At 37.9% G+C, this 20,944-nt stretch overlaps 1 protein-coding gene across 4 annotated transcripts in view; it reads left to right on the top strand.

The window, feature by feature from the left end:
- The first annotated feature begins 1,194 nt into the window (after positions 1-1,194).
- COL11A1 (collagen type XI alpha 1 chain) overlaps positions 1,195-20,944 on the top strand; it is a 139,836-nt gene continuing 120,086 nt past the window's right edge. For 2 of the 4 annotated variants that reach the window (XM_083846303.1, XM_083846306.1), the window contains exons 1-3: positions 1,195-1,785; positions 17,410-17,577; positions 20,245-20,458. In XM_083846303.1, the coding sequence (XP_083702429.1) occupies positions 1,671-1,785; positions 17,410-17,577; positions 20,245-20,458 (497 nt within the window). In that variant the 5' untranslated portion in view covers positions 1,195-1,670. Of the gene's footprint in view, positions 1,786-11,641; positions 11,742-17,409; positions 17,578-20,244; positions 20,459-20,944 lie in introns of those variants that run through there. The other 2 variants (XM_083846304.1, XM_083846305.1) reach the window with 2 other exon arrangements.

Genomic DNA, 20,944 nt, shown 5'->3' with positions numbered 1-20,944 from the left:
GTAGAATTAATACAGAATTCTGCAGAATTGTACGTTAATGTAAGCATTCTACCTCACCTAGATTAATACATTTTCCTTCTAGATCTAAAGTTTTAATCTGGAATGCTAAATGATCAGCATTTTGTCTGAGTTGTTCCGCTGGGGACTGACGCAGGACCACATAGCCATTGTAGGCTAATAGCAAGGCTCAAAAAAGAAGTGTCACAGGCAACACGTGATGAGACTGGATGTGGCAAGAAGGCTGGTGACAGAAGGATGTCTGATTTATAAACATCAAGAGGAAACTTGAAACTTTACAGCATATGAGATTTTTCAGTAACAAAGTACTAAGTGAAAAGAATAAACTGCCTTTTGGACTACCTACTGACATTGTAACGATGGAGAAGAAGGCATCAAAGGAATTAACTTTTTGTGTTTTAGGAAGCATCTAGTAAACCACTGAGGACAACACAGGTAGGGTAACAGTTCGTAGTACTGTTTGTACTATTAGTACAGTAATTAATTCCTGACTTTTGGGGAGTTGTATGTGGTTAGGGTTTAAGGCAGATGACTGTTGGACTAATTCTGAAGGAGTAAGTTTTCTACAAGTGGTGTAGATGTGGTATTTTGATGCTTTGCCGCTGCACTGTGGCTAACTACATTGAGTGCTACAAGCTGGTGTATCTCTTCACAGAGCTACACCCAATTAACATTGAAGGGAGCTTGGGTGTAACCATGCCTCACACCTTGGTCTCCTCATTTGTAAACCTAATGACAATGCCAACTGTTAGAAAATCAAGGACAGAAAGAGCTAGGTATATGATTACAGCACAGTAAACAAAAAAAAAAAACTGTAGGAAACGGTGATACACTTCTGATGTTTAATTTAACGTATAGCAGTAACACTTTGTGGTTAAACCATCTGTTTATTAGTTACTGTAAGGAGTAACCACTACCGTTTTCTACTGTAGAGTAGAAAGACCTCAAGGAAGGCCAATTTTACAGTTTTGAGATGCACTTCTACCGAAACGCGACCACAGGTCTCCCATTTAGGGCACCCCAGGCGCCCCCACCCCGGCTCCCCGCCCGCTTTCTCCCCCCCGGGGCCGTTCTCCCCCGCCGCCCGCCCCTCTCCTCATGCCCGCGGCGTCGCCCCCCGTCGGCTCTGCGCATGCCCGGGGCGGGGGCGCTGAGGGGGCGACGGTGCTTGGGCCCGGGCCGGGACGCCCTGGCGGCATCCCCCGGCCTCAGGCTCCGCGAGCCCCCGCGAGGGCCGCTCTCCGCGGAGCGGGCCGTGTGGCGGCGGCGGGGCGGTTCTGCGGGTGGCCGTGGCAGCGCCGCGATTGGGCTGCGGCCGGCGGGCGGGCTGTCAGTCGTGCCGCGGGGGTGGCCCCGCCAGCCGCTCGCCCAGCCCTCCGCTGGGATGCTGCCTTTAGGGGGATGCGGCGCTCTCCGCGTTTTGATTAAAGCCCCTCGCCTCCCGTCAGTCTGAAGGCAGGGCTGTCGGGGAGGACGGGGCGGAGCGGCCTGCGAGACAGAGAGAGAGGGGCAGAGACAGAGAGAGAGGGAATCCCTGGTGGTGCGTCGCGCATGGCTCTATAGGAGACGTCCTCTCCGGGAATACTGGGGTAGCACGGAGCTGGTGTGAACCGAAGGCGCTCGGGTTGAACTCACGCTTGCGGGCGCCCAGCATGGAGGTGCAGAGATGGTCCACGCGATGGAAAACGAAAAGGCGGCCCTGGGACGCGGCGGTGACCGTGCTCGTCGCCTTCGCCGCCCTCCTCGGGGCTGCAGAGGTCAGAGGAGGTAAGGAAGGGCCGGAAGCCGCCGGGGTGCCCGGGCAGGGCGGGGGGCACGGCCCCGAGCGCTGCTGCGGGCCGGGATGTGCCGGCAGGACGGGGAGTGAAAGAAATACTTGGATGCGGTGATCTCCCGTCAGTGCTGCAGAGCGTGACTATGGTTTTCAGTCTTATTGAACCCAGAGTCCTTGTGCCGCTGAAGTTCTCCAAGCGGCTGCAGAGCGGCGACAAGTAACTGCCTTCACTGAGGGGTGAGGAAAGGGAGAGCCGGGCGTGGAGGCTCCCTGCTCGGGTCTTCCTCATTCTCCCCTCACTTCTTTTTCCTTTGTAAAGGGTTTCGGGGGCGAGACGGGAGGAGCAGACCTGCTCGGGGCCGCTCTGGTGTGGCCGGGTGTGAGGCTGAGGGCCGGGGCTGAGGCTTTTATTTTTCGGCGTGTCTGACACTCACGAAGGGGGTTAACTCACCGCCGCCAAGAAAGGTTGAATTTTTGCGCGTTTATTATCTTAACGAGGTATTTCTTCGTCCGAACCTCTGCTTTCTGAATCAACGGGCGCCGCAGGGGGAGCGCAGTCAGGCGATGAGGGTTTCCATTGAAGCCCATTATACCTGGGGACAACCTTGGCGGTGTCAGATCAGTCAGGGCTTCTGCCCCCTGCTGGCCCCAGCCGCTGACAGGGACCGGCCGGGGTCACGGTTCAGCCTCGCGGCAGCTCCACGGACCCCGGTGGAGTTGCGCTGAGGGTGAGTTGACTTCGCCGAGCTTGAAAGGTCCGACTCCTCGTTGCTACGTCAAAACTAAATCTATTCAAGAAAGAAATCTGTACACAAAGACATGGTAGAGTATTATGCTACTTTTCATGCGGCTGCAGTAGAATTTTCTTTAGTAAGCAAGATTTATGTAGATTATCTTTTCATTGGTGTCCAACATATTGTGTAAAGTTGAATAAAAATCTAAACCCAAGCAGTCCAGGGAAAAAAGAAAAGTTAGCAGGTACTCTGTGAAATATTTTCAGCAACATTTGGCACAGTAAGTAGTTTTTAGCTGTTTGGTAACTTAATTAAAAATGAAAAAGCCCTATTAAAAACCTTTTCTTCTAGCGTCCTTTATAAAGGATATTTCAGAAGTAATACTACAGTCTTTTCACATTTGTAGAAGCATACTGAAGAGAATTTGGTACGTGGAATACTGTATTCTCTAAAAGTTCATTTGATTAGGGAGCTGTGTGTTTAGGGCATGCTCTGTTACTGAAGTCAGAGTATTTCCACTGACTACAGAGTAGAATTTGACCTAATTTCCCTAATGGAGTACAAGGGAGATATTTCTGAATCATCTTTTATGTATTCTAATCTTATTTACAGTAGTTCAAAGATAAAATAGGATGTAATGACTAACGTTTGAAAGTAGGTGAGGGAAAATACTGAGAAATAATAAAATAGCGTACTGCAGTGGGCAAACAATATGACCAAATGAAAATGCTGCAAGGGTTGACCAGGGTAAAATACGAATCTTTGCCCTTATAAATTCTGTTAAATTGGATCCTATATTCTTCAACTGTCTTTTCATAAAGATATCCATTTGTAAAGAAATGTAGAGAAAATTTCACTGCGTGTTCATATAAGTGTGGATCCTGCAGCGGTGACTTCTTTTCAAGACAACAGAATCTATTCCATTTAGAGAAACCTCAAAAGATTCCTAAAATTCTTGTCCTTTTTTCAAGTTGCTTTATTTAACACAGAAAAGAAAGAGAAGTATGAGGTGTCCGTCACAGTACCAAGAAAGGGGGTGTGAAGGTCTGTTTGAGTTATTTGTTGTTTTGACAGGAAAAGTTACAGAAATTAGAAGGAACTGAATGGGAAAGCTGGTGACTCATATTTGGTCAGCTTAGTGCCCACCAACTCTTAAGCAGCTCTTTTTAGAAAATATTTTTGCTTTATGACTTGGCAAAAGTAAACAGCATTCAGTATTTTAAAAGACATCCTTTGATTTCCCTTCCCCTTCCTCACCTTTAATACTAAATCTGCTGGTAATGTATTTGGAATGAATAAACTCATTTAGTCAAAATGGTGTGGCTTCAACGCTATAAATTTTTTGTAAGGGCCTGGCGTCAATGCACTATTGTGATACTGATTTAATTTTCATGGGCAAGAAATGAAAAATCAGACTTTTTATTATTTATAAGCTTTTTAAGCAACTAGAAATCCAGCTCTTACTCTGAGTGCAAGAAGTTTTAAGAATTCTTCCTGAAAATGAATCTGTGAAGCTATATATACAGTGTATATACTTGGGACCTTCTGTGTAAGTGACAAGCATGTTGGTTTCTAGTATACCAGAGATACTTTTTACAGCCATCTTAGGAAATACAAAAGTTCCTTGTGCTTTCGCAGACAAGCCTGGAAACTGGTGGGAGTTCTAGGTGCAGAAGGAATGCAGACCTGGGTCCACCAGTAATGGCAAAAGGAGAGTTTTCTTTGTGGACTCAACATTATTACTCAATTGTAATTGCTTAGTAAGTTACACTGAGAAGATGTGGATTTGTTTATTGAATGAAAACTGTTTAATGTATCTGATCACTCTAACCCTGTATTAAAAAAGAAAAGAAAAAAGATATTTTATCTAAAAAAGGATGAATCTCTTCTTAGAACTGTTAGTGATATAAAGCACTTTTGCTCTTAACTGATCGGTTCAATTTAAGGTTGAAATAGAATGTGAAACACTTTAATTGTTCTTTTACAGTGAAACAGTTTTGCATGTTAATTTTGGTCAAATAAAATGCTATTAACCTTCAAAAACAGAGGGCATATAGGGCTTTCTCAAATAAATACTCACAAAAATGATAAAATCAAAGGGATATTTGACTGGATTCAGCTCGTGGTCCTAGCTGAAGTTTTTCTGAGTCCCAGGGATCAGCAGGTGAAATGGTCCTGTCTTCCCAGTATAGTGCAAGAGAGACTTACATGCATATATCTGTTTTACTATAGAATATATAATATAGAATATATAACTTTAAAAATTATTTTGAAGGTAAAATAGTTATTTCAACCTCAGTAGCAGACATCTGACAGAAGAATGAGTGGTATTTGTTGTAAGTTCTCTAGAGCATGAATCTTTGCATTTAATTTAGAAGGAGACTTCACAAGGATCCCAGAAAGAACTATTCAGACTGCAGGAAGCTGTCTTTTTACTAGCTCTGCAGAAAGAAAACTTGTGTATTTCTCAACCTCAGTTTTGTGTATATCTAATAAATGTAACTGAATATAAGTGCATATTGTATACACTCAAATGTTCAGTGCTTTTGGTTTGAAAGCATGTCTAGCTCTAGCACCTGTTATTGGAATGTCACTAGAAAGAATAATTTTTGATGTAAAATTTTCTGGTGCTATGGTGTTTTATGATTGCTGAAAAAAAAAATGAAAATGTTGTTAATACCCGTGGCAGTTGTAAAATGTAGTAAAGAAGTCGTTATATTCAGTATTGCAGTTGTCTTGCCCAAAGTTATTTGGCCTCCTCAAAATAGGGCCCTTAATTCCGACAAGGTTGCAGCATAATAAAAGAGCCCTGACACTACCGCTGAACTGAAGTTATACCTAAAACATACTGGAACAATTATGTCTCTCCTGGATTTGTTTTGTACAGTGGTGAACAGTAGGGTTTCCATCTGCCAGCAAGATTAAGAAGTTGCTTTTCTCTGTAGAGCTCTCTTTCTTTTCAGAAGAAATCCTCCCAGCATTGGTTAATTTATTGTTATTCTGTATATTTGTTGCTAATATGGGGAAATTTGTTTTCAAATTTCAATTTTTCACCCAGAGCTTGGGTGAAATCTCAAGTGAAGGATGAAGCCTCTCTTTCTAAGGATGAAGTGTTGTGCAGTGATACAGATTTGCCCTCTGGATGGACACAATAAGACAGCAGCCACTTAAAAGGAATTAGGTGAACACTCATGCCTGTTGAAAGGGCTTATGACTGTACCACGCAGTATTAAATACCAAGTTTACAGACTGTAAATGTAAGTATTAATTGCTGACCCTGTTATTACAATAGTAATAGAATCTGACAGTACTTTTTTGTTTTGTTTTACTACATTATCACACATAAGGGGTTGTAAAAATCTTTGTAAATTCTAGGTCTGGGGCTTGACTGTATGTCAAAGTGTTAATGCATACAGTATGTGAAGTAGAAGTTATTTGGCGGAGCTAATCTTATGAAAGAGAAGTGTTTACTACAAAGCAAGTCAAAAGGTATATTGTAAAATATGATTAAAAATGAAGATTCTAATCCTGTTATGAAAAACAACACTGGCAGACTGAATATGAATTAACTGCAGTTATAAATCAAATCATGGTCACTTTGTTAAAGTGTTGCCATAACCTAAGTTTTATTCACTCTCTCTCCTCACCTGTATGAGGATAAGTTATCAAGCATTCTTAGTAGAAGAAGAAGAGAAAAAAAAAAAAAAGAAAAAAAAAGAAAAAAAACACACTCGAAGTTCTGCAACTTTCCTGTCTATTTAAGTAGTTAAGCAGTAGTCTTGCTGGTGTCGGTAAGGTATAGAATTGGGACCGATTTTCTTGTCTCGCTATCAAAAGGAAGACAAAACATTTTGCTGTCAAAACCTTTGACATCAGTGAGAATAATTTCTGAGTTGTATGGTTAATAAAAATCATTTAATTGTTTCTCTAGGAAATTAAATAGGGCTACTTTAAATGGCATCATTTGTAAATCTTGCCCTTAGCTGTGTTTTGCTTTTCTAAATGTATTTCATTGCTTATAGCAATGTAAACACAAACTGACAACGGCCATATGTTTGACATTTGAAAATTCATATTTGTTAAGAGATATTTTTGAAGTCTATTGGAATTATTTCCAAATAAGTAACTTTGTTTATTTGAAATGGTAATAGAAACAGGATACTCTGGCAATATAATACTTGTTTTGCTGATTTTCACAGTTGGGAATACTGTCTCCACTATCTTTATAAAACAAACTTTTTGAATGTTTACCAGAGGCCTCAACATAGTTAGACATTTGGACTGCAGTTCTGGTATGTTCTGCTGTTGTGTGAAGTAGGAATAACTCCACAGAAGTATTGAGATGGATATTAAAATATTGCAAATTGGTGGATCAATAGAGGACTACACCAGATAAAGAAACTGGCTCAGTCCTTTGTAGCTAATAAATGAAACAATTTATGGAATCAGGATCAGGTCTTCAGTGCTCAATTATAGCCTATGTTGCTGAACAAGTGATTCGGAAGTCTTCCTGATACAATCTTTCTGGTCTCAAAGAAGGTTTTGTTTTAAGCATTGAAAAATGTATCATGCAAAATGAAATAACAGCCTCAAAATATAGGTTACACTCTAGAGTTGTGTAAAATATCAAAAAACAGAAAGAACATTTCTTAATTCTTGCTGAGTACTTCAGCTAAAGTAAGCCTGCAGGTTAACCTCATTAACGGTATATAGGCAAGTTTCCCAATAGTCTTAATGTGGGGTTTATTTATTTATTTATTGTAGGAGTATTATAGATTGGTCTTTAAAAGGAGAGAAGATAATGAGTTGGTGAGTATCAAAAATGAGTCCCACATATGCATAGTCTGTTTTTATTTTCTTTGAAAGGCTAATATGTATTTAATATGCTTGCAGCGTAGGAAGGTTTTGCAGTATATGAAGAGAATGAAAAATTTCCAAATAACTGATGTGGATGAAGAAGTTCTGAGCAGTTTTGCACAAGCCCTCTGTTGGCGAAACACTCAATTATAGGCCATGTAAAGCATTCCTGTATGCGTCTGGATAATCTCTAGTTCTTGTAGGCATTCAGTATGAAAGCACCTTCCTCTAAAAATGTCATCAGCTAAGATCCCAATTAAATGATTCATTTTAAAGATAACATGCAAGAAAGCTTTTAATATGTAAAACAGCCTTTCATTGGAAAATATGGCTCTAGAAGAATATATATGGGCAATATACATTCAGTTAGTCTCACAAATTTTTATTTGGCTATCTAAGGGGCGGACAGGGTGGAAACTTGATTTTCAGGAGCACTATGTAATTACTTCAGGCAGCTTCATGTTTGTACTTAGAAGATGCTCTGTGGCTCATGTTTGTAGCCCACAAAACATAACATGTAGTTCTGTAAAGTCCTTTGGTCAATGCCAATGAAAAGTATTGACACTAGGCACTGCAGATCTGATGCTTTTGGTGCTTGTTCCCAGAATGCAGTCTTGTGCTGCTGTTCTGTTATGGGCTCTCAGCAGTGAGCAAGGAGATAGGCAGCTCTCAAACTGCCAATCCTAAAAGCTCTGAAGAAGTACAGATCTGCCCAGAGCTAGTCAGTAGGAAATGCTAAGGACTGGAGCGTTTCTGATCCTCCTCTGGTGCCTGGATGACAGGACTGCAGGGAATCATTGCTTGGGATAGAGAGACTAGAGCCTGTGGTGAGAAGGTAATAGCATCCATTTCTTCTAAGAACTGGGGAGCTCATTGAAGCATCTTGTGCATAATGTGCTTTTGAATTCCTGCTTTTTGACATTTATTCCTGTATTAGTGTGTAACAGATGATGAACACAGTAAATTAAGTACAGATAATAATTACCTGTATCTCTGTTCTTAAAAGTTATCCCATCACAACTGCCCACAATGACAATAACTAAAATGTGCAATGGTAAAAACAAGAACGAAAATATTCCTATTGCATTAGAAATAGTGCAAATTTCTAGTAATAGGCGGGTCTTGCACTGTGTTCTAAAGGTCAAAAGTCTAACAGTTCAAATCCAGATTCTAACACTGCTAGTGAAGACTTTTTTGTTGACCTTCTGGGACAACGGCAACAGTTTTTGCTGCCTATGTTCTAGTAAACTTAGGTCTATCTGGTAAATGAACCTGCTTGCTGCTGTTGTCAGGATCAGCAACTGGCCTAATAATCAGGGAAAAGGAACGTGAACGGGGGAAGTTGTCGGGTTTCACGAAGGATAACTGCTGAAACAGCTTGACAAATGGTAGCTTCAAACAAACAAACAAAAAACTACTATGTAGAAGAACTTTGACACAGTCTGTATTCAAGAATGTTTTTAAAAGAAAAATGTTTCTCCCTTTTTCTGGCCTGTCAGCTCTGTTCTGAGACGTCAGCAGCAGAAACTGAATACTGGCCACCCCTTCATATGATTTTTTTTTTCTTGTTCATAAAAATACTTTCAGCTCTTACATTCATTAAGCTATTAGCCTCCTAATGAGCATCAGTTAGAAACCATCATCATAGTAGTTTTAATTTTGACCATCTATATAACGCATGGAGAGTCCTTAGAATGAGCACTTAGAATTATGAAGATACAAAATTTTGAGAAAACTCACTAACTGTAGGCTATTATGCCTTTAATAGGCAACATGGTTTCAAAAACACTGTGGAGCAGCCAGTACCTTCTATTTAAATTCCTAAATACACACCTAGAAATCTAACCATAAGTTAACCTATTTTGGAAGTCTTGCCCACAAATACAAGAAGTCCCTTCATCAGTAGCCACCAAATATGCCTATGTTAGCCTACCAGGGTATAATAGCTGCTACTCTTTAAATGCTCTCTCATAGTAAGATAAAACTGGACTAAATTTAAAAACACACTCCATTTAGAATGGAAGATGAATGTTTCAACACTTTTTGTTTTGCAGTGGTTCCATTGGAACAGATTGCTGGCAGAATGAAACGTATTTCCATGGAAAAATATGAAGTAGAGTAATAGTAATTTAGAAACATTAGTCTTACTAATTTATCATATAAAACTCTTTGACTGGGGCAAACTAAGCTCTTTTCTATGCCAGGGTTGTATCTCACCTGTTATGAGTTACTGATTGTAATTCTTACAGGCTGTTTCTGGGACAATCTCTGATATATTTTCACTTTCACATTAATCAGAAGAAGGGCATTGGTGAAGAATAATGATAACTCAGAGGGAAAATCAGTACTGCATATTATATATGAAAAAGGAAAAGCCACAGTTACTGAAGTTATTAAAAGCATAGCAAACTGTTGCACACTCAGATTGCTAAGACATATCTATGTAAAGTAAAGATTACTGGCTCTTCGTTTTGCTTTATTTCCATTTAAAGTATGTTCACCAGCATGCATCTGGGAGTATCCTGTAAATATAGGTGAACATAGCCTTTAAATAGGGAAGGGTCATCATGCCTGGGCGGTCTCATAAAATTAAGAGTCTTAAACCCAGGAGTTACCCAACCAAAATTTAAGTATAATAGGATTTCAACTTCTATGCTTCATTAGGCACTCAAACAGAAAGAAATTTTTTTAGTCTAAATGAGTCATCCCCTGAAAAATTTCTTATGGGAATGAATTGTGTAGCCAGAGGCTGCCACAACAGTCGCTTTCCTGTCAGTCCTGGAGGGTTTCTCTTTTAGGCCTCATGGCTAAGTCCTTCCTTCTGAAAGTGCCTGAGCTGATTGTTTTCCTCTGCATACCATATCTTCAAGAAAAGTCACTCAAACAGTTCAGTCTAAGAGTCACCAACACCTTTAACTGCAGCTAAAAATGACTTGCTGTACAGTTCATGGACAAAGAACAGATGTCTTATTTGGTATAGCCTATCTAGAAAGGTTCAGGGCTATATTCAGTTCTGACTGAAGCTCCCAAGTGGTTTTGCAGCCCAGAAAATTGTTTAGAATTGAAGACAACTCCAGGTGTGGAACTTTGTTACAGGGTTAGTTAGCCGTCCATTCTGACTTTCTTGGTTATTTCTGAAGAAATAATTAAATTAACTCAAAAAACCAGCTCTTAATTCAATGAATAATAACTTTTCAATCTACACGTATTCCAAATCTGCTGAGGACCACTGCATGCATCTGTGGTAGGATCACTATAAATGTTTGATCTCGTAAGATCTAAGACATGAAATACTAAGTGAGAAACCAGAGTGGCCTATGGAACTGACCTGTAAACTGCTTCTCAATAGAGCTTTGTAGGAAAAGGATCATTAGAAAGTTAGAAATCTTTCTGATAACCAACTAACCTATATAGGTCAGAAAGAATTTCTGCAGAAGCATTATATAAGTATGCTGAGAATTTATTTTTCTGTAAATAAATTCTAGTAATAGAGTGTCCAGGTCATCTGCTATCAATGAAATTAATCCAACACAGTATTTGTCACAAATCAGTTGACAGCAACAGACTAAAATTACTAGTAAGATGCTGTGAGTGAAAGCTGGTAAGCATGCTAAGAAACAGGAGCTGAAGTGTTTCATATGCTAAAGAGTAAATTGATATGAACATGTGAGCTGCTTAGAGTGATTTGGGAGAGAACATTTTACTTACGTGAACCAATACAGCTCTATTTGCAGTGCGTGTTAATAACCTAACATTTACATACCTAGAATTTGCATTAATGTCACTCAATAGATTTATATATTGTATTATATATTATATTTATTATATTTGTATATGATTTGAGTAACCCTATATGAAAACCTCTTTGGTTTTGGATCATTATTGCTGTTGGTCAGTAGCTGAAAATTATAACAACAACAAAAAAAGGTCTGTTGTAAATCAAAACATTTTCATAACTGCAAAGTCATTAAAATAATAAACCCTATAACATGATTGTTCCTATTATCTAGAAAGGTAATATATTGTATAGATTTTACCCTTTTATCCAAAGTAGCTGCTGCTGGTGTAATTCCAGAGACACTTCTGCTACCAAAAGTGCTGGATGCACTTTTGATCCATCTTTTTTTTTGTGTTCTGTACAGTTTGCCTTTGCAGGGTCAGATGGGTTTTATAATAATGCAGAATTGAATGGTGGCTGCTGGAGCAAACCCAAGAAATTTTATTGCCTATCACCATGATCTCATTACAGAGTGGATACATACTTTATACACTAAGAAGATATGATTAAACACCACTCATTACGACCTGCCCTTGAGTTTAAAAATCCAAGCATTATGAACCAGACTTGGCCAGCCAAGGCAAGTTCTCTTGACTGATACAACTTGTCCCTGTTTTGCAACGTGTATCCTTTTACCTAGGCTTATGTGGTCACCTACAAGAATTGTTATCATAGTGAGCTGTGGACGTGCTAAGCATTTATACTGAAAACTAAGGTCATCCCTTACAAAAGGAGGCTTGATGTGACATTTTGAATAAACATAATCAACACAGAATGTGTATCCAAAGTAGTTCAGTCTGCATTGATGTACAGCTTCTCGGTCCTTCGTTCCCCTAATGTCATAATCTGTATTGTTATTATCCGGGAACCTCCTCAGCAAGCAGTCTCCACCAAAAGAAAGGGAGAGCCATGTTATTTAATACATACCAGCTAAGATTAATAGGGATGACTTATTGTAGATTTTATTTCCATTTAGAGGTTGTGGAATGGAAAGAAATGAAAACCATATTTTTAACTGTGAATATAGGATCAAAATGTAGTCTAGATTTTTACAAGCACTCTTTTCAGTCTATAATGACTATATTTTTATTATTAAAGCATTGAAGATAATGCTCTGCCATAGGTTTTAAAATAATGTTTCATTGTATGTATAGGAAGTTTAGGCTTGAAAATGCTAACCAAAACTGGAAGTGAGGTTTTATGTGCATTTTCCTCCTCTCCAAAAGCACGGAAAACACATGAGGTTTTCCTCATGTAATTCACCTTGAAAATCTGTCCTGACCTTGCAGTGTAAAAGTGTGATCTAGGATTTAGTTTATAACTACTTACCTTCATTAATTTCTGGATATTCCTTATTCATTTGGCAGAACCAGATCAGAATAAAATTACTGTGCTCTTGGTATTATTTACTGTTTTCCTTTTGATTTCCAGCAGAGAGATGCTGGCAGCGGTGGATTTTTCTTCTTCTTACTTAAAATGCTCTTACACATATTTTAGTACCATTTAAATTGTCTTAGAAGTTCTTATGTTTCTGTCAATCTAGCTTTGTCTTGCTGTGTTTTTCTTCCATAGGAGGTAAAAATAGGAACCTTGTGGGTGAGGGATGGGGGGGGAGCAAAGGATGATTAAATATGGCTAGTGTTTTATATTTAATATGGAATATGTGGGATCAAAGGTTCTCATCCATACCATTATAAATGAAAACTTCATTGAGTGAATAGAAGTACTTAGGTCACACCACAGTAATGAGACCAGAATTTGGCTCTACAAATTCAAATATTGCAAGTTGCAAGTTATTTCAGGTCTTGAGGTATTACACAACTCATTTTTTCTTGTGCTTTTGTACTTTTTTTTTTTTTTTGTACCTTTATTTTTTGAAAAGCAAGAACTTACGCTGGAGCTATCTGATTAACAGTTTGGCATAGTTGGCATACTGAAAGATGCTCGTACACTCAGGATCCTATCTCACATGCTTCTGCCTTCTAAGAATGTGATTTTTTTTTAAAGTATTCTCCTTTGTCATTCCAGAAATCTCAGGCACTTTTAAACTCTTTTTCTCTGGCTACTACTGCATAGTCTGTTAGTGGCAGTGAAAGCTGCACATCTCTCTTTGAACTTTGTTTTTTGAATCAAAAGCATAAGCTGTGGAGATTTGTACTATTATATTTAATGAGAAAAATGAACTCTTGCAGTTGGTTCTCCATCAGTGGAAACAGAGCAGAGCAGAAGCTCGCTTTTTGATTTCAGTCTGATACTGGGGGGTTGGTTGGCGTGCCTCAAGGAGGCGGGCTTCAGGCATCAGTTCAGTGTGGCCATAAACACCTGCATGAAGAGAATGATTTTCAGGGTCTGGATTTTGTATTTTGGAAAATCTACCATGGCATGCAGAGTCCATTTTAAAAAACTGATATCTAAGTTTCACAGGGAGAATTAACTGCAGTCCAAAGACTGGTGAACAGAGCTTTCTAAATAATGTTTATCTGTGGGTTATTTCTTTGCTATCTCAAATCTTAGTACAAAATAGAAGGATGAAAAAGTATTACATCATATATCATTAATTTTCAGTTTTCTTTACTTCTCTTCTGAAAAAACTATCCAGGGACATTAGACTAGGGAGTAGAATCATTTAGGCAAGCTGTGTTGTGCACCATGAGGAAGTTCATGTGAGAGGCCCTATATCTGTCAATATCTAGGTTAAATTAATGGTGCCCCTTATAAATACAAACTCTAACCCTAATTTGTGCATCATGCAAACAGGCAAATTGCATGGCCTTAGTATTGGTGCTGTTTCTGGCTGTTTCTTACCATTCCAATAAACTGTGTGGGAGAAGAATGCTCGAGAAGAGGCGGTTCACAGGAAGAGCTGAAGCTCCCAGGTTACAGTGACGCTGAGCACTGCAGAACCTACAGAAACTGGCAGAGAGAACTCCCAGTCTCACTTGAGAGCTTCTAGCCTATGTTCTTCCTGACTGTGTGAGTTGTCTTCCTATCTCTCTACCCTGGTCTTCTAAACAGGCCAGTTGCTGGCTGTGTGAAGGTTTCTCATCCTCCTTTATACTTCAGACAGGTTGCCTCTAAACGGTAGGATCTAAGCTCTGCTGTTTTCCAAGACCTCTTTATTTCTGACTGGATTCCTATATGTGTGTGAGCTTTGGGGCATATTAAGAGCAGCTGTGTCTGGTGCTTTCTGTAGAAGCACTGTGCAGATGATCTGAACATGCACAGTGGGCTTATCATGAATCTTGAGACTAATGTCACGCCAGCCTGGTCAGGGCTGTACCAGCTAGGTTGCCATAGTTTCAGAAAATGCAGAAAAAAACTGAAATTCACCATCAAAATTTCTCCTAGGAAAGAGGATGTGTCTGAAGAAGCCCAAATATATGGCAGCTTGGCACAGGAAGAGAGTAGGGGCAGAGGGCTTCAACACTGAGACCCTGCTTCCAGTGGCAATGACAGCTGTGAGGAGACTTCCAGGCCTGCAGCCTCCCACCTGAAATATGGGGCTGGTTGCACCCTAATCTGATGAGCCTCAAGCTGAGGTTAAATAATGGCACATACAAGAATGGTGCAAAAACACTTAGGAGGAAGGAGCACAAACTCAGAAATCCTGTTGTGTAGGTTATTATCGGAGATAAACCAAAAAGATAATCGGTCTAACTTCGTATGCCTTGTCTATTCTATTTAGAAATGATGGTGAACTGACTCATGCTTTTGCTTTTCATATTTCTTGACTTGCAGTTTGTGGAAATAAATGTCACCTACAGACTGTTAACAAATGTTCATTTTTGTTATTTGGCATTTGTGGTTTGAAGATTGCTCTCTTCTATTATTATTCTGTTTCTTGACTGGAAGACTTTTTAGCAGCAGAACTAGTGTGGAGTAATGAATAGTCTTGTTCAAGGGTGAATACCCTTCCAGTCAGCCAGGCAAGGAACAGCCATTATTCTAAAAAAATAATGAAGAAAAAGAATCTGGTACAAATTACAGAAAGAGCAAAAGAAAAAAGGAATGTACCAGTGGTTGACTTATACAGCGACTTGGAATTTTTACTGATATTTCCAGTGACTGGTTCTACATTACTTTACTGGTTCAAATTATTATAGATACTGCAAAAATAGCCACAGTTACCAGAAAACCATGTGGCAATTTCTTCAGCATGGTAGGAACTTCAGAATTGTGTGATATAACGTATTCTCTATAGGTATACCCTTTACAATTTTTCAGACAGTACTTAACAGAGAGGTAAGGCTAGTGCTTCAGAATTTACACACTCCTGAAACTTTACTTTTGAGAATGTGTGAACATATTGAATTTGTAGGATATATGGATTTTAAGTAACTGAGTTAATGCAGGTGTATACTGTATCATTCTTTCAAAATGTATTAGCTTGTAATAAACTTTGACTTTTGGGTTTATATTTGATAGCACGATCTGATGAAAAATGGAAACGATGTTGAATTATTTAAAAAATTAAAAAAGCTCACAAGTATTATTTGTGATTATATTTTAAGACAGAAGAAGTTATGTCTAGTTATGTCATTCTAGGCAGATTAATAAAACCTCAGATTTTGTGTTTAAAGAATATACTTTTAGTGTTATTCAGTTAGGTTTAACCACAAAGTGGACTTCATCCTATTTGGCAACACCAGGAGAAGAATAGGATGAGCTAATTAAACTTAAATTTGTTCTCAGTTGTTATTGATAGAGCATATAGTGCAATGATTTCTGAGATGCTACAGTGAGGAAAAGGCCGACACATCAATACTGGCTAGAACTGTACAAGTTGTCGAGAAAGTAGATACTGATGTATCCGTAATCAGACTATCACTTTGCCTGTGTTTTCATATTCTTATTTGTTGTCTGCAAATAGTCATTAAAATAGTTGAAAATTCACAACAAATTTTGGGCCTTAAGTTGATATTTGCTGACTTACGAAGTTAATAATAGCAGAGAATAAATTAGCTATAGTTAATGCAACAGTGCATTTCATAGATATGAAGAAAGGTCAGATTTCTGAAATGTATTACTCAGCTTTAAAAGCAAAAGTCATGTAAGACTTTCTTTCCAAATAGAGTAGTTACGAGTTTGCCAACACGAAAGCTGCAGAAAAGTCCTAGTCCTGCTTTGAATAGAAAGTTGCACTACATGATGTCATGAGGTCCCTTCCAACTTGAATTTTCCACAGTTCCATGTTTAATCACCTTTATGAGCTAAAATAATACAGGCTATCCAATTTATTTGTGTTGGAATGTTTAGTAACTACTACTTACATTTTGTACTTTTGTTGAATCAGGTTTGTTCACCACAAAGAATTGTAGGATGGCATGAAAGGCTGCTCAGAGCGCAAGGTGACTCTGGGTAACACACTCTACTTCACTGTGTTAGTAAAACAGAGGTTTGAATATAAACAAAGACTATCATGTCTCTTTAAGGGCTAGCTAGGTAGCACAGGTCTTTCTTTTACTAAACTCCTAAGTAGAGATCTGATGCATGGCTCGATTCAGACAAATACTAGAAGAAATCAGCCATCCCACTAACGTACTTTCTTTAGACATCTGATTAAAAATCTTGCCTCTGCATATCTGCTTGTCAAATAAACTCTGATTCTTCTAACTACATCCCTTTTCTGGTGCTGCTGAAGGTGGAAGGGAAGTAATTCCCCAAACCTGGACCAGTCTGTGATTCAGTCCATTCACTTCTTGCAGGCAAATAAGGTAACTTTTTCTTTCTCTAACTGGAAGAGAAAAGTGGTTAGTTTCTTCCTTATCACTTTCTGTTGAGTAAGGAGTCATATGTAATCAGAATATATTCTAATGTTAGCAATAGTAGTTTCTGATAGCAGATTGCTAGTAGTTGAATGCTTCTGAAACTTTTGTGCTAACTTTTTAAATCAATTACACTTTTTATAAGTCACTCAGTAAAAGAATGTGTTCTAAGATTCAATCACCAGGTTTCCCTCCATTTGGGAAACTGTGATTTTTCAAAGAGCCAAACCATTCAAAAATCTGACCATAGCATTTACATTACATGAGATGAACTCTTACATATTTAAAAGTGAATAATCCTGTTAAAACAATATTCTGGTTTAGGAGTAGCCTGCAATAAATCAAACCAGGATGCAACTATGGAACTACTCTTATGGTTACACATACACTTTTGCAATGAAATTCGTTTTCTTCTTAGACTCTGTATACTGTAGAAATGTGAGAAGATGCAAGATGAGTAATTCGTTTGTTTTTCTTTGTCAGCTGAACCAGTTGATGTACTGAAAGCATTAGAATTTCACAATATGCCAGAAGGAGTATCAAGAACAGCAGGATTTTGCACAAACAGGAGGGATTCAAAAGGATCAGATGTTGCCTACAGAGTTTCAAAAACTGCACAGCTCAGTGCCCCAACAAAGCAGCTGTACCCAGGTAAGACTGTCAGAAAGCTATTACTTTGGTGAATTATCTTACGGCCTATGCTACAGTATCTAAAGCACAGCATGTAGTCTGTCATCAGTACCACAAAGCACCTCTGTTATCCCTAAAAGTGGGCCTGCATACGAATGACAGGATGTTCTCTTAATCCACTGGATGAAGCCATTTTTATTGGTTTCAATCATAAAGCTCTTCAACAAATTCTGCACCAATGCCAGAACTAGTCTGTAAGTCATATTACCTGTTATTTCATGATTCTATCTGAAAGAAAGTTTATTTGGTGGCTTTGGTATGTTTCCTCCAGTTTCAGTAGTCCATTTAAAAGTAGTACTTTCTGGACCAATGCTATAGTGCTAGAAATGAGTTGTGGTTGGCCATTGCAAAATTGTTCCCAGAACTACCATCTGTTAAGAATTACCTGAGAGTTTCTTAGTATTTGGGGACTAAACAAGGCTAGTTGAGGATATCAAGTAATGTGATTCCATCTTCTCTCAAATTTCTCTAAAATTAAATAATCACATTTTGGAAAAGATTAACTGGATGTTAAAGAAAGATTTATTCCATTATTTTGCTGTCACTCTTGTCATTTGACCCAAACTGTTGAGGAAAATAATTATAAGAGTATAAAAAAAATCCTGAAACATTAGTGTCCAAGAGCTATTAAAAAAGCAAAGAAGTGTCCAAGAGCTATATATATGTTGCAATACGTAAACGTTTATACACATTTCTGTTAGAAAGTCATTAATTTTTTTTTGACTTTTTCAATCAACAGTGTATGGAGGAAACTTACTTATAATCACATAATGTATGTGTAAGATAAGTCATTTGGAAATATTATGCCATTGTAGTGATAACAGCCACTACTGAACCAAGGTACACAACTCATTGCCAGTCACCTATCTGAGAAAGTTCCTAGTTTTTTTTTTTTCATAGGATATTATCTGATCAAAGAGCACAGGCCCAGAGTAGATGTATGTCACCCACTGTGAGCACTTTCAACAGATCTTTCAGATTAACAGTGCAGACAGGGCAAGTATTCAGTGCTTTTCAAATAATTTTTTGGCCTTTGTTCACAGTTATCTTCTCTTTCTTTTCCTCATTTTGCTGTCATCTGTTTATTCTGACATTAAAAGGCATAACATACAGTTTAGTTTAATCTATAAAGCCAGCAGTTTCACTTCATCATCATTAAAAAACTTGACTGAAAGCTCATCAGAGTCAATGAAATTCTCCCTGTTTATTGAGCTTTTATCCTTTCAAAAGAAAATCTCAAAACAAGCCCTAAACTGGTCTACGTTACTAGTGTTCAACAACCTTCTACAAAAAAAGTTATAAAGATCATAAAAAGTATGTAAAATAACATTGCAGCAGACAATATAATAAGTGTAAGACTAGGGATTTTCAGTTTTAGAAGAGTAGTATGTAATTTAAAATGCAATTAATATTTTATGCGTTTTTTTCCCATATTGTAACTAAAGAGTTAATGCCATTGGGAGCTTGTCTTTATGGAAGAAATGCAGAATCTTGAAAGACTTTTCCCACAACACCTGTATTGGAAATAATCTTGTATGTTTTCCGTCATTAGAAGGAATTCCTAAATCAGCTTTAAGATGATGTCTTTCATAGTTTTATTCATCACAACAATGTAATTTATGTTATTGTATTAAAGTTTGCTCTATTATTGTATTAAAATGTTTAAGAACATTTTACCCACTCATGCACGCAAAGTTGCAGTTATATTCATTACCATCACTATGATTAGATTCTAATCCTTTTATTTCTTGGAAGTCAAATTGTAGCTGAGGCTACACTGATCCAGTGTATGTTCTGACTTAGAATGTCAATCTTACACATCATTTGTTGTTATTAAGCCTAATAAACTTTCACTTCAAATGAAATGCAGATTTACCACTAGATTCAACAAGAGTGATACTGAGTACAGACCTCAGGTCTTCCTCTATAAATAAGCTGTATCCACTTCTAATTTTGTTTATTTTTAGTTATAAAGGTTGAAACAATGATTTACATATAATCTCTACTTCAAAGAGCAAGCATCAGGGAATAAATGAAAATGAAATGTTCTTTGCTTATGCCTAAAGCTCCTATTAATTAAGAATGGTAAGTATGTAAGACTGGTCATGTATTTTTTTCAGTGTTATGCACAATATCATTGCAGAAAGATGCAAATATATATTGTGAGGGGAAAAAAAAACAAAAACAAGTGGCTATCAAGGGAGATGAAGTGCCTGGGAAAATATTTGCTGTAAACTAAAATGGATGCTTGTTTTGTAGAATGAATTTGTAGTGCATACTTTTACATTAGAATTGCTGAAAAGTTGAATAGAAAGAAAATAGTGAAATTGAAACTTGCATGGTTATTCCATATATTTTATCATTACTACACAAATTCACAGTAGCTTTACAAATCATGCTTTTAAGAACCCTTAAGGTATGTATTTGGGGAATTAAAGCAAGAAAGAGGGGGGAAAAAAAAAGCAAAATTTTTCCTAGTGTAATTTCGTACGTTTACTTTGTCGAATAAAGGAAAACCAAAAACCAGTTTGTATGTAGGATCCTCTGTAGCTATAGACAAATCGAAGTCTTCATAGGATAGTTTCATCTTTTCTGAATTTGTAACTGTATGTGTCTTTTTGTTTACAGGTGGAGATTTTCCAGAAGATTTTTCAATATTAATGACAGTAAAACCTAAAAAGGGTATCCAGTCCTTCCTTCTGTCTGTCTACAATGAACAAGGAATTCAGCAAGTAGGTGTTGAAGTTGGTAGATCCCCGGTCTTCCTCTTTGAAGACCAAAATGGAAAACCTGCCCCAGAAGACTATCCTCTTTTCAGAACAGTCAACATTGCTGATGGCAAGTAAGTGTAAAATTTTAAGATGTAAAATGAAGTCACAGACCACTGTATAGATAATTATTGTCTTTACAAACAGATATTGTAAATAATTCAATAATTAATTAACAATTTCTAGCTAGCTGGACTGCTGTGGTACAAAATCAGGGGATCTTTGCAGCAGAATACAGTTCCAGCTTGAAATGGAGTATAGAGCTACAGATATAGTCAAACCACCTTTCTTATGTGCTATTTCTGTAAATCAGGAGTGAGGAAATAGTCATAGAAGTTAAACCCATCAAAACTAAATATATGAAGACTCATTCTGTGCAAGATAGAAAGAAACTCTGTTTTCAAAAAGACTGGAATAATAGTCTAACTTGGAAGACCGTCTTCTCCATTTAAAAGTGATAGGCAGAGTGAAGATAAATTGACAAGACAGTACGTTATTTTTCCTTTCCTTAACCAAAACAGTGGATAAATAAGATCATTCAATATGCCTATATGTAAGGA

This window comes from Anser anser (assembly GCF_964211835.1).
Source record: "Anser anser genome assembly, chromosome: 8".
NCBI classification, from domain to species: domain Eukaryota; kingdom Metazoa; phylum Chordata; class Aves; order Anseriformes; family Anatidae; genus Anser; species Anser anser.
This window is presented reverse-complemented; position numbering and strand designations above follow the sequence as displayed.